At 36.5% G+C, this 13,901-nt stretch overlaps 1 protein-coding gene across 7 annotated transcripts in view; it reads right to left on the bottom strand.

Annotated features, from left to right (window-relative positions):
• Positions 1–13,901, bottom strand: part of plekhg5b (pleckstrin homology domain containing, family G (with RhoGef domain) member 5b) — a gene marked incomplete at its 3' end in the record, with an annotated part of 77,067 nt that overhangs the window by 16,996 nt on the left and 46,170 nt on the right. For 6 of the 7 annotated variants that reach the window (XM_084427147.1, XM_084427150.1, XM_084427151.1 and 3 more), the window contains 6 exons: positions 11,587–11,728; positions 10,707–10,806; positions 8,147–8,216; positions 7,742–7,833; positions 7,330–7,466; positions 5,186–5,352 (listed from right to left, as the gene is read on the bottom strand). In XM_084427147.1, the coding sequence (XP_084283273.1) occupies positions 5,186–5,352; positions 7,330–7,466; positions 7,742–7,833; positions 8,147–8,216; positions 10,707–10,806; positions 11,587–11,728 (708 nt within the window). Of the gene's footprint in view, positions 1–5,185; positions 5,353–7,329; positions 7,467–7,741; positions 7,834–8,146; positions 8,217–10,706; positions 10,807–11,586; positions 11,729–13,055; positions 13,386–13,901 lie in introns of those variants that run through there. The other variant, XM_084427149.1, reaches the window with a different exon arrangement.

The raw sequence follows: 13,901 nt of genomic DNA on the forward strand, positions 1-13,901 counted from the left end.
AACAATGTTCTAACAAGATTCTCTCCACTAGTTTCCCATGAAGATAAGACCCATTTTTTGCTAAAGTCATGTTTTGTTCTACTGTCTTTGAACATTGAGTGTTAATGATCAGAAACTGATTGCATGGTAATTGTGTTAACTTCACAAGAGCATCAATCACATACGGGGGTCTGTTGTGTCAAGAGCTTTGTTTCTTTGTTGATAACCCAGGTAAATAAATGATTACTATGGTTTGCACTGGTCTCTTGCTTAATGAAAGATTTTGTGAAACAGAGATCTGCCATGTGTGCATTTTTTGCCCAAAGCTTGCAAGAGTTATTAAGCACCTTAAACAAAACATTTAACAACTTGATCCTTTCATTTATGGAGGGAAACTGATGCAGATTAGATCTGTCTGCTCCGACACTAACCTCTATGCTGTGATATTATTACACTTTTGAACCAGTCTCTTATCAGAGAGTTCAAATAGGAACAGGAAAAGCTCATTTCCTGCAGTTAGTTGCAGCCGACAGATGCTGTGCAGTTTATCCAGACCTTTGATAGTCCATTGACTGAGTTACATTTGATCAAACGCATCGTTTCCTTATTTAACACGTCTCCTGGCGGCTTTTGATGCCATTTTTCCAGACACACCTCTGCAGTCTTTGAAATCAATGTTTCTCAAAGTATTCACATACTTCTGTATAACTACTGATTCTAATGAAGATATTGCAATGTTAAGCCATCTACCTTCTCATTGGAGACACAGCTTAATAAAATTAATAAAAAATGTATTTCAGATAGTTACTAAGGCAACATTTCTCATTCATAGTTTAACTTGATGTATTAAAATAACTAAAACTGAAAACAATTAATAAAAAAATATACAGACATATTTAAAAAAATAAACTTTTACAAATTACAAAATGTGTGTGTGTGCGTGTGTCTGTGTATATATATATATATATATATATGCGCATGTGTGTATATACAGTACCCACACAGTCATATATAATATATATATAATAATATTTATACACGCATATATTATGCTAACACAAACTTTTATGTTAGATGCGATTAATCGATTTGACAGCACTAATATAAATACACACATTTCTTAATGCACTTTTTTTTTTTTTAACAATGAATGTCATTGAATCAGACAATAAAAAAAACATCTTACCAAGCAGCATTTATTTTCATGAAAGACCAATCTCATTTGTTTAAGCTAAATATTTCACAAAAATATCCTTTGTTAGCAGTTAAATTATTAAATGGAAAATAGAAATACAGTTACAGACAAAAAAAGTATACTGACAATTTGTGATTGTTAAACTTTGCAAATCACGTCCATACTGATGAACTACACCTATCGTTACTTTACTGGAACTACTGTACTATAACTATTAACCAGTTTGGTTAAAAGTCATTAAGCTCACTCAGAAAAGTGTATATCCGTAAGCATTTGAGTGCAGATGCCACTTGTTTTGTTATCTAATGCAATGATATAGTCAGTAGCTGGAGGTGTTGCACATTCACAACATGACTAAATCCATCATAATGACACATTTTCTCTGTGTCGCTGTGCCACGGAGGCCCCTGGGGGCCACAGGGACGTCTGACCTAATCGCCTGGAAGGTTGTGTAATACACCTCTCAGGTCATTAGACAGGTGTCCTCAGGCAAGATAGCTCTACTGCGCATCTGTGTGGGTGAACGGTGTGCCACAAACGCCAGCTTGCATTATCAATCTAATCTTATTTGACTAAAGCAACAGAGCCGCAGGTTAAAAGTGAAGAGGGGAGTCCTGACGTCGACGCCTTTGATGTGAGAGATGAATCTTACGCCACAGGACATGCTTAAAGCGACAGAATCCCAGCATGCATTTAAAACAGAACATCAACGGTAACCATAGTAACGACACTGATTTTGTAACAAACATGTATACACCACTAGGACCATCATATTTAGGTGAGTTGCTGGCAAAAGAAGGCCTGGGCAAAAACACAACTTCCACCTGAAAACCTGCTCTTGTGAGACACTTGTCTTTCAGCTCCTGGGAGTGTAAAAGTCATGATGCTACATCAAACGCTCACGCTTCAAAGGTCACTCCCCCCACAGGAGCGGATCTGGCCAATCAAACCTCAAAGAGGAGTCCTGGTGTCACCGCCGCACCAGTAATCCCAGGGGTGATGGGTTTCTTTCTAAAGGTCAGACTTTGGTGAGGGGGCAAGACACAGTGGGCGAGTTACCACATACAGGTCAAACGCCCTCGCAGACAAAACCCAGCAACTCTCATAAACATTCCAACGGAATAGTTGGCAGATGAATTGAGAATTCCATCAGCGGGAAACAGAGAAGGTCGGAAGACTTAAGACTTAACAACAGATCACTGCTACTGTCAGAACAATCAAAACATACGGTCCAAAGCATATATGTAACCCTGGATCATAAAACCAGTCGCACGGGTATATTTCAGGCAATAGCTAACAATATTGAGTATGGGTCAAAATTATCGCTTTTTCTTTTATGCCAAAAATCATTAGGCTATTAAGTAAAGATCATGTTCCATGAAGATATTTTTTAAATTTCCTACTGTAAATATATAAAACATTTATTTGTGTGAGTGAATGCGGCAAAATCGCAAACATAAATGGACAACTTTAAAGGCGATTTTCACAATGTTTAGATTTTTTTGCACCCTCAGATTCCAGATGTTCAAATAGTTGTATCTCGGCCAAATATGATCCTATCCTTACAAACCATACATCAATGGAACGCTTATTTATTCAGCTTTCAGATCTCAATTTCAGAAAATTGACCCATGTGACTGGCTTTGTGGTCCAGGGTCACATATATATATCAGGGGTGTTTGTTTCCTCAGAGGAGGCAAGGGAGGCAGTGTCTCCCCAAAAAACTGGATGAGAAAATTATCGATATTACAAAATGTGACATTTAAAAAGTGTAAAAAGTCACTTGTTTTTATAAAGTAACATGATAAAAATTCTGCTTTGTCATCACAGGAATAAATTATATTTTAAAATACACTAAAATAGAAAACAGTTATTTTAAATTGTTAGAATACGTCACAATATTGCTGTTTTTACTGTATTTTTTATCAAATAAATGCAGCCTTGGTGAGCATAAGAGACTTCTTTCAAAAACATGAAAAAATGTACTACACTTTATTACAATCCTGTAAAAAAAAAAAAAAATCCGGATGCCACAAGTGTAAAAAAAAGAAGAAGTTTCTCGACCCTATAAAATTTTATGATAACAAATTACAAAAATCAAATGCTGATCAAGGTTCTGAAAAAAGAATATGTTTTGGGGAAAGTTTGAGATGCGCTATTTGCATAGAATGAACAACTAAAATGGGAATTACGTCACAAAGTGATAAGGAATGATTTCGGCTGGAAAACAAAGAGGGCGGAGGAACCCAAAAATGTGTCAGTTGATACCATGATGTAAACTCTGGCAGCGCTGGTTATCTTACAAACGTGTGAATGCAAACCACAAGACTTGAATGACACCAGAGGCGATGACTGTGAAAGTAGAAACAGAAGCAACAGCCCTTCTTTTTAATAAAACTGGTGAAAAATCTTAAGCTCAACCAAGCCACATGATTTGACGTATCTCACCTGTCTGTCTGTAACACAAACAGGGTTTGTTTAAATTTCTAAACTCAAGTATGAGCAATGGCCGCATTGATGCCTTTATGTGTGCTGAGATAATATAACATTAAAGTGAATTTAAACTTTGATTGATTTAAATGTCAGCTAAGGTATGAGGTTTTCTTCTCCATTCAAAGACCAACCATAATCCTCCTTTTCGATTGCAAACTAACCTTTTATTGTAAACAAAACACTGTAAATCAAACACTGGGTCTAATTAGTGAGATTCTCTGTGGTTTTCCTAAAGGCCCGTCTTTCCAAGAAACTGGAAAAACAAACCTGAATCTAATGCGTAATACCTATGCAATACGTGCAAGCCGTGCAGGCTTGTTTTATGCTGTTACGTAACCTCTATCCATACACAGCAAAGCAAAGCCTGATGGGATGACAGCCTAGACCTGAAGGCTCTGTTCTAAGATTTTATTGCTAAGCCTGACGATTCAATGTCAAATCACAATAAAAACCTATGAGGGACATCGACAGGCCTTTACCCACAATCCTACGGTCTGCACTCATCTCCGACGCCTATAAATCCATGTTTGAACACGCACACAGGAGTGAGTTCAGGCTTGTCTTTCCATGAATCCATCTTTACTGAGCATCACAGCGCAACCGGGAAATCCAATCCCATGATGTTGAAAGAGTAACCAGTCATTTCTACAGAGAAGAGCTAAAAAGCACACAATTGCCGACATCAGAAGCTCAAGAGTGACCCGAGTGTGGCAAAGGATACAAACAGTAAACTTCCTGCGTGAGGTAATAAAGTGTTATGTTTAAAAGGAAGGTCAGGTGGGACTGAGGTGTTTAGATATCATGAAATAGAGGAACACATGAATATAGGGTCAACGGGGACAGCAAATACACTTATTGGACATGCAAAGAGATTAGCCAATCATAACAGCGATCATTTACATATACAGTAGAAGTGTCAAGATTTACTTTAGAGGGGACAGAAAATGATCTTGTAAAAATTAAATTAAATTAAATGTAATTTTTTTTTTTTTTTTTTTTTTTATCCCCAACAAATGGTCTTGTAAAACTAAATTATGACTAAAAACATTATAAGGACTTAGTGCAAAAAAAATTATGTTGCAATAATGTAAAAAATACATTATTGCATTATATATATATATATATAGCCGGATGATGGTCTTGCAAATCTAAGTTACGACTAACAACCCTGACTAACACTATAAGGACTTTAATAAAAATAAAAATCTGCAAAAAAACAAAACAAAACAAAAACAAGCAATTTAGGCCATGTTTCTAAACCAAATTTATGACACAAAAAAAAATAAAACAAACAAAACAAAACGAAACAAATAACTATATTCTCATATGGGGCAGACAAAAGGTTGTGTACGACTATTACGACAACAATGCTAACAACCTTGACTAACACTAAGGACTTGGGGTAAAAAATGAAATGCTGCAGAAAATGTGGCCCCTTTAGCATCTATAAGCACATTAGGCCATGTTTCTAAAACAGATTAAAAAAATAAAATAAAAAAAAAACACTTCACTACTGACCAGTATGTCCACGCTCTCTCGCCGCGGTAGGGACCCATGCTCTGCCCTCTCACTGCCCGGTGTGAGGATGTAGACGCTGCCCCCTACTGTCGGCTTCATGTTGGGTAGACTGAGAGAGCGCAGGTCCTTCACGCTCTGCTCCACCTTCAGTTCATCGCCGGGTCGAGCTGCACAAAAACACAATTTAAAATAATGTAATTTAATATATAATATGCCTGTAACCATAGTAAAACAAGCAGTGGGGCACACGACTTTGAGAGATTTTTTGCTTTAAAGGGGTCATATAATGGTACATGCACTTTTACAAGTTGATTGTACTGAAATGTGTGTTGGCAGTGCCTGTACACAACCATCATAAAATGATAAAAATCCATCCAGTGTTTTTTTAAATCTTCTTATATGTTTACCCGTCTCAAATCAAGCCCCTCCCACGATTGTTGATTGACAGCAGCGTTTCAACACAGACCCGCCCTCGCTCGTGAGCGAGCTGTCAATCAAAGTCCGCGCGGACCGGCGCGGTCATTGTTGATACGCTGGAGCACTGTCTAACAGAATGGCGTCTAAGCGAATGTGGTGTTCTGTTCTTGGGTGTAATAAGGAACACAGCAGTCATTTTGATGTTCCTAAATCCGAACCGCTGAAGACGCAGTGGCTGAGTTTGTTTTCGAAGGGAATATTCCCCACGATCAACGTCAATGCTTTCATGTTTGCGCGAATCATTTCACACACCAGACTGCTTTACAAATGAGGGTCAGTATAAAGCTGGTTTTGCTAAGAAGCTGCTCCTGAAAAAAGGATCGGTACCAACTATTCGTGTTCCTGCTGCACCTCCAGAACAGCTGAAGTGAGTGTAACGTTTTATTAACCTTTATATTAATATTTATATTAATCTTTGCAAATGTGGCTGTTTACACTCAGGGTACATTACGGCATGTTTTCTATGTACGACGTTCTCAATATAATTCATAATCCCACGTTTATAATGAACAACGCGTTATGGTTATTGTGTTATTATTTCAAACGGTGTACGCACAGAACAGAGGGGCGGGGTGAGCAAAGCTCATTATCATTTAAAGACATGCACTTAAACGGCGTGCTGAAAACAGAGCTGTTTTTGACCAGGTAAAATTAGTGTTTTCTTACAATACTAATGAGAATTTTTAATTAAAGTATATTACAAACTTTTAATTTAGACCCTAAAGAATCATATTAGCTTGTACAAAAATGGCATTATATGCAATATGAAATCAACATTTAAATTAATTGATTATTATTATTATTATGTTGCAGTTGCTATTTAAAAATTTAATTATTAATGAATTAAATTAAAAGAAAAAAGAAAAAATGATAAAACAAAATAACTAACCCAAAAAATTTTAGGGGGGGGGGGGGGGGGGTATAGTAAAAGTATAAAATATGGCCCTTTTATGCATATTATGCATGTAACTAGAACAGATTTACAACACAAAATAAACTAAATGATTAAATTAAAAATAATACTTACAATACTGTGTGGATTATTGTTAGTAAGAAAGTGTTTAATTCCAAACTCAGTCCAACTGAATATGCTCAAATCCTTTGTTAGTATGATTCAAAGTAACAGAAGGTCTTCAAAAAGACTAGATCTTCAGCATGAATTGAACATTTCTCCACTCCTCAGACTAACTGTTAATGTCCCAATCTTTTTAAAACGAACCCTTCACTTCACTCTCACGTCACAGGCTCAGTATTACGCAAGAGCGGTAGGTGGGATGCCTGTGTTAGCGTGTGTTGGTGTTATCAGATTAAAGACGTGGGTGATGGAGGTTTATAAAGACTGGTTGTATAGTCATGAAAAGAGTCACGAATTCTTTAGAAGTAAAACAGCTCTAATGGAGTTTAATTAGTCACACCTCATTTTGCAGGAAACTGTCTGCTTCTGTGGACACGTTTGTTGTGACATGTAATACCGAGATATGTTTTGAAGTGTACTGTGGTAAACATGCAGGAAGAATGGGTTACCGCAGCTGAAGTGAGGAAATGTTGACAGCAAGACTGAAGCGATGAAAACTTGTTACATTGATGTGCTGGTGAAAAGGTGGTCACTGCAGAGGACGTGTCACACTTCAAAACACACACCATAAAACATACAGGCTGACTCTTACCTTTTACTTTAAGGTAATGTCCTCCAAAACGATATGCCTCAAATTGGAGTGAGAGTGGAGTGTTCGACTGGTCCAGGAATAGATGGACTCGGGATAATTCGATGCCCTTGCGCTCAAAAATTGGTCCGAGCACCTCTCTAAAGAGTAACAAAATGAGCGGATAAGTTTCAAAAACAGAGTTATCAACTTTTAAAATCAGCCAATCACAGATTTAGACCTTTGAATGGTAGTTTTGAATGGTAGAATGTTAGTTTGACCTCAAATATTGATTATGCAATGGACACATTAAAAGACACACACAAAAACAAACTTTACTAACTAATTTTGTTCCTCAACCAGTAGAGAATGGCGGTGGCCACACCAAGGTTGTGGGTTCAAATCCCAGGGTACACAGATCTGTTCCCTGACTCACCGTAACGTCTTCTTTTTGACAGCGGGGACAATCTCCGTGTCTATGTCTATGTTGAGGTCAAACTTGAGGCTGAAGCACTCCTTCCTGGGGTCCTATAGGGGGCGACAGACCGACACTGGTCAAAGGTGGGCGGCACACAGACCACTTCCAGTCATTTACACCAAACTCTAAATGTGATCGTCACAAGATATCGCTCAAGTGGACCACATACTGGGGCTGGTGCTGATGATCTCAGACGTGTCATTTCCTGTACACTACGTCAGATAGGAAAGTCCACATTCAAGTCTGTGCTTGTACAGTAAAACTAATGTAATATGTAGAAAGGGGGCTATACTGTTTGTGCTTGTTTTCAGATTATCATTGAGCAATGAAAAAAAAAAAAAAAAAAAAGAGGACAGCGCTTACATCCGTGTGGCGTCGCCGGGGCTTCTTTCCTTCTCTTCCTTTCAGCTTCATACCTCCAGTCTTGCGTTCTCTGTCAAAAGGCAGAAAAACACCACAGGCACATGAGGACAGAGGGTCATGCCATCTGTGTGTGACATTATCACTTACATTTTTTTAGGGTTGAATGATTTGGGGGAAAAACATTTTTAACTGTGATTTTTTCTGATTAAAATTGCAATTGTAGTAAAAAAAAAAAAAAAAAAAAAAACCTGCTTGTTTGTAGAACTGCACAATTTGGCCAATTTTTTTATTATATACATTACATGTATGACTATAAAATAATAATAATAATAATAATAATAATAATAAGTTATTACTATTATTAATAAATAAAAATATTAAATAAATTCCCAAATGCACTTTTGCACAAGATTTTGTGATTATATCAATATGACTATAATAATATTAATAATAATAATAATAATAATATTGTTATTATTACTATTGTTAATAAATAAAAATATTAAATAAATTAAATGCACCTTCGCCCAAGATTTTGTGATTATATCAATATGACTATAATAATATTAATAATACATTTAATATTTATTGTTATTATCATCATCATTAAATAATTAAACAAATAAATATGAATAATACATATTAATAAATATCTTAACATTTCACTGCAAATTTTAAAAAGTATTTATGAAAAATAATATAAATATACAGAAATATTATACATTTGTAAGTCATACAAGAATAATAATAATAAAAGTACAATACTAATTGTAATTTTATATGGTAAATATTGTAAATAGTGCTTTTATTTTGGCGGAAAACTGCAGGGAGCCCTTAAAGCATCTCTTTTGTTGAAAACATTCGGTTTATTAGAACTCCTCAGATTTGGGAAGATGGTTAGCATCTGTTACATTCCCAAATGCATGTTATGAGCGACCCAAACTAAGAGCGCTTACAGAGATGGAGTGTGTGCAGTGGTGTAGTCTACGTGATACGCAGGTATACGCCGTATACCCACTAGAAAAGGCCAAGGATTTGCGTATACCCACTTAAAAAAAGCGCGAGGATACGTATCAACTTTTGTGTCAGAACTTTCACACTTTCATTCATAAATTCACCCCGTCTGTGTTTGCGAAGCGACAGGATCGAATCGCGGAATCCAGTCACAAATGGAACTTGCTATAAAGCAGAACGTCACGGAATTAGGCTATTTTTGAATGAATAAATCAAAAGTAGCTGCTGTACAATGAATCAAATCTCGATATGGACTAGTGTCTATGAATATTAAAGCTAAAAGAGACTGTAATTGTTCTACGCGTCTCTGGGAATGAGCGCTCAGTGTATGCTCCACTACACACTCACACACACACACACACACACACACACACACACACAGAAGCACGCGTGACTCACGCTCGTGGTGTTTTCAGCGTTTCACTGTATTGAGACATGATGTAAGCTACACATGTGCATTTCATCGCAGAGCTGCTATGAGAGTCACTTGATGAGAATTTCACCATTTCATTTGATAAAACTATCGTCATTCATTCGTTTCATATACACACAGAAACTGTTATGTCTTTACGACAACCTGTCAAAATAAAAGTTCTGTATAACTTGAAGAAATTATAACAGAAATATATTACTATTGCACAGAGTATACTTCAGGCCTAATAATAATAATAATAATAATAATAATAGTTTATTAAAACTCACAGAAACTCAAATGTCTAAAACCCACCAAAATAAAAGTTCGGTCTAACTCAAATTAATTAGAAAGGAATTGCACAGTAAAATGTATTTTAAAATATTTTTTTTTTCAAAAACACCATTTCTAAAAGTAAATTTGTATTTGTGCCTATAATGTTTTTTTTTTTTTTTTTTTTTTTTAATTGTTGATAATTGTCAACTGATAAAACCTGTGCTTCAGGGACCATATTCATATAACAAATAAATAAGTTGATAACACTTAGTATTTCATAATGCTCTCAATTACATGTCGATGCAAACTGTATGCATTAGTGAGTGTGGTGGTGCTTATGGGGTGACGCTCTGGGATGGGTGAGTATGCGGCGGGGGGGAGCGGGGGGGGGGGGTGCTGGGGGTGTTATATTAGAGTATACTCACTACAAAAAACTAGACTACACCACTGAGTGTGTGTGTGTGAAGTTTACTGTGAACCGAGCCGTTCGGGCACATCGGATCATGAGTTCCTCGCGTGTAAAAGAACTCAGTTCTGCGATTCATTCCGAAACTCCAAGTGCATATATTTATTTAATTAAATCGCAGACTTTACAATTAGACAATCGCAATTAAGCCATATAAAGATTTCAGTTTTATTTTGATTCATCATGTAGCCTAGTATTATATCTCCATTGATCTGTTTCAGATTAACCGTGTGTATTTCACCTTTGTTCAGGTTTCATGACGTTCAGCTTGATTTGAATGGTGCACAAAAAAACCTTTGCATTTCGCATCAATATATTGTGCAACTTTTGGTGTGTAAGATTCCATATGGTTTTTTGAATGTTGTGTGACGGTTGTGGATCACCGGACTGACCCTCGCTCAGTGCTTGCTTCCTCGTCTTCCTCTAGGTCTGAATGGGGACTCGTGCGAGGCGGACAGGAACGCGTCGACACATTCCGCGCCAGGATAGAACCTGACGACACAGATCTGATCTCACAATCTTCACTCTTTATAGACAGGGCTATTATCGTTAACTGAAACTATTAAAACATTTCTGTTGATTGAAATAAAGCTGAAATAAAATTGAATATAAATATTAGTTGAAAAACTTAAAATAAACAAACTAAAATGATTAAAATGGAAATAATTAAAAACTAAAACTAACAAATGACTGAAATGCTGAAATAAAAATTAAACCCAAATAGCAATATAAAAAATTAAATAAAAGAATAAAATCACAAAAGCACAGAACAAAATGGCTAAAAGTTAAACTAAAATTAACATGAACTAAAAATCTAAAAATAAAAGCCAATTCAAAATAAATGAATAATAAATAAAACTAAAATAACAGCTTCATAATAAAAAACACACAATTATTTTCACTAAATAATGGTGCAGATATTAAAAAAAATGTATTTGATAAAAAGTTGTTCAAGATTAAAAAGATAAAGATAAAATAAAAATATAAACAATTTAAGTAAAAGTATTTAACTTACTTTCTTTTAATAAAAATATATTTTTATAAAAAAATTCCAATAAGAAATAAATATTTAAAAAAAATACTTTATCAAATAAATGTATGTTAACTTATTTTATTTAAAATCAGCATCTGTCGATCTGTGACTGAATGGTTGAATTTTAATGGCAGTTATTGGTTGGACAAATGAACCTGGCACTTTGCAACCTTGTACGAAGCATAAACCTGTTTATCAGAGAGAAACATGAGTGTGTTTGTGCCTGTTGGACCATTTACCTTGTGGCTGTATGTCAAAGCGGGGATGCCTGTCAAAGTGCATGCTGTCAGACTCATCCAGGTGACAGCGAGAATCACATGACTCACACAGGTGCAGAGGGCTTTTACCGTTCAGTTCCTGACAGTCTGGGTGATGACACACCTACAGGAACACAGAGAAATCATCCATCAGACCATGTGAGCAGAACCTTTGAGTCACTCGGGGTCAAGTTCATTTCACTTCACCACACCACAAAAACACTGCATATCTTTGCTTCTGTAAGCTGAAGTCACTGTCTAGGTGTTGAAGTCACTGTCTAACTTTCTCTTACGATAGTTCACATCATCACATACAGTCTCAAACACAACCGTACACACACACACACACACTCACACACAGCTAAAGAGCCTTGTTTACACCCCAAACCAATCCAAAAACAGAGGTAAATGGTTTAGAATTAGGATCATTTACAGTGGAAATACCAAGGTAGAGTGGGTGTCTCACAATGTAATACCATGAATATATACTGTACATGGAAACAGAATTCATTACCATAGTATTTACATATATATATATATATTTAGGTTCAAGAGTAGCATGGTACATGGGTCAAGAATATGGTACATGCGCAAAAACCATTGTAATAGCACGGTACTTTTTTGTTTGTGATATAATTTTGTGGTATATATTTGTTTAGACAAGTACTAAGGTAGTATAATGTGATTTTTACTGTTTTTGACTCTTATGCGCACTAAGGCTGTATTTATATGATCAAAAATACAGTAAAAAACATAATATTGTGAAATAACCTTTTTAATATACTGCAAAATGTAATTTACTCCTATGATGGCAAAGCTAAATTTTCAGCTTCATTCCCTCAGACGTCAGTGTCACATGATCCTTCAGATTTGCTGCTCAAAAAACAATTCTTATGTTGAAAATATAAAGCATACTTGCTTAAAATATTAATTTCTTCCAAAGAAGATCCTCAAACATTTGAACGATTGCCCATATACAGCGATGATATCAGATGAAAATGGTACGGTTGTTTATGGGACGTCCCAGGTATGATAAGTCGCATGGAGTTTTTGGATAGTATAACGCTGCAGAGATTTAATCAGTTTATGCAGAGCAAGAAAGATGTGCATAAACGAAGTGCACCATTTGTGATAAAGCCAACGGTGGCCTTGTTTTTGACAACGCACAGCAGAAACAGAGTCATGTGAATCATCTAATTTGAGATAAAGTTGCACAGACAACTCTGAAGAGATAAAGTCCTTGAGAAAAGATCCATTCTTCCATAGCAGATCGCAAAAACTGATTCGATCAAGAACCACAACAAGTTTCAGGTTCATATACACTGTTATTTACGCAGCTTGCCGTTTTATATAAAAGCATCGACTGTCACACCTACTCAAGCTTAATCCAAATCCCTCCGAAATGACTCATATTGAAAAATAGCGATCAGTCGAGCGTCCCCTCCTCTTACCTTCAACATTATGGGATGTGTGCAGGCCGCCCCATCCGTGGGCATCCGTGGACGGCAGTCCATGGTGGAAAAGAACACCACTTCAGTACCGTCACACACCCCTAAACCGCATGGATGAGTCCCAAATCATGCCCTTCCCCCCAAAGAACCAACAAGATGTCCAATTAATCCACTCCCTTGGTGTCTAGTGAGGTTAAGCGCTCATGGGGGCAGGGCAGTTTTAGGCTAGTCCTGGTCTTCCCCAACAACCAAATCAGTCTTCAGATGTCCAAAGCCCCTCTAATCTGAGGAGCTAATCATCTGCTGTGCGCTCTCACAAACCCTTCTGATGGGGCGGTGGAGATTAGATTTGGCTCATCTCTTTCTCAGACTGGACGTCACCTCAAAAGGGTTCTACCCCGAGGAAGAAAGGCAGCCTCTGCTCCATAAAGTTTTTAAATAGAGCTTGCTTTTAAATGGGCCTTGTTGTCTGTAATAGGCATGACATGGTCAACCACAATAAGGACAATTAGGTTAGGTGTACTTTCATGTTTTTCAGATTCAAGGGCTTGTTGGGACTTTGTGCAGAGCTGCAGCAGCTTTAAAGGCATGAATGGTCAAATATGGATTCAATGTGACCACACAAATCACTATACCGCAGAACAAACAGGGATAGTTCACCCAAAAATGAAACTTCTGTCATCATTTACTCACCCTTTAAGTTGTTCCAAACATACAAATTTCTTTCTTCTGCTGAACACAAAAGAAGATATTTTGAAGATTGCAGGCAACCAAAAAGTTAATGGGCCCCAAGATTAACTTCCATAGTATTTCTTTTCTCCCATACTATGAAAGTCAATAGTTTGG

The sequence above is a fragment of the Rutilus rutilus genome (genome assembly GCF_951802725.1).
Source record: "Rutilus rutilus genome assembly, chromosome: 13".
Lineage (NCBI taxonomy): Eukaryota > Metazoa > Chordata > Actinopteri > Cypriniformes > Leuciscidae > Rutilus > Rutilus rutilus.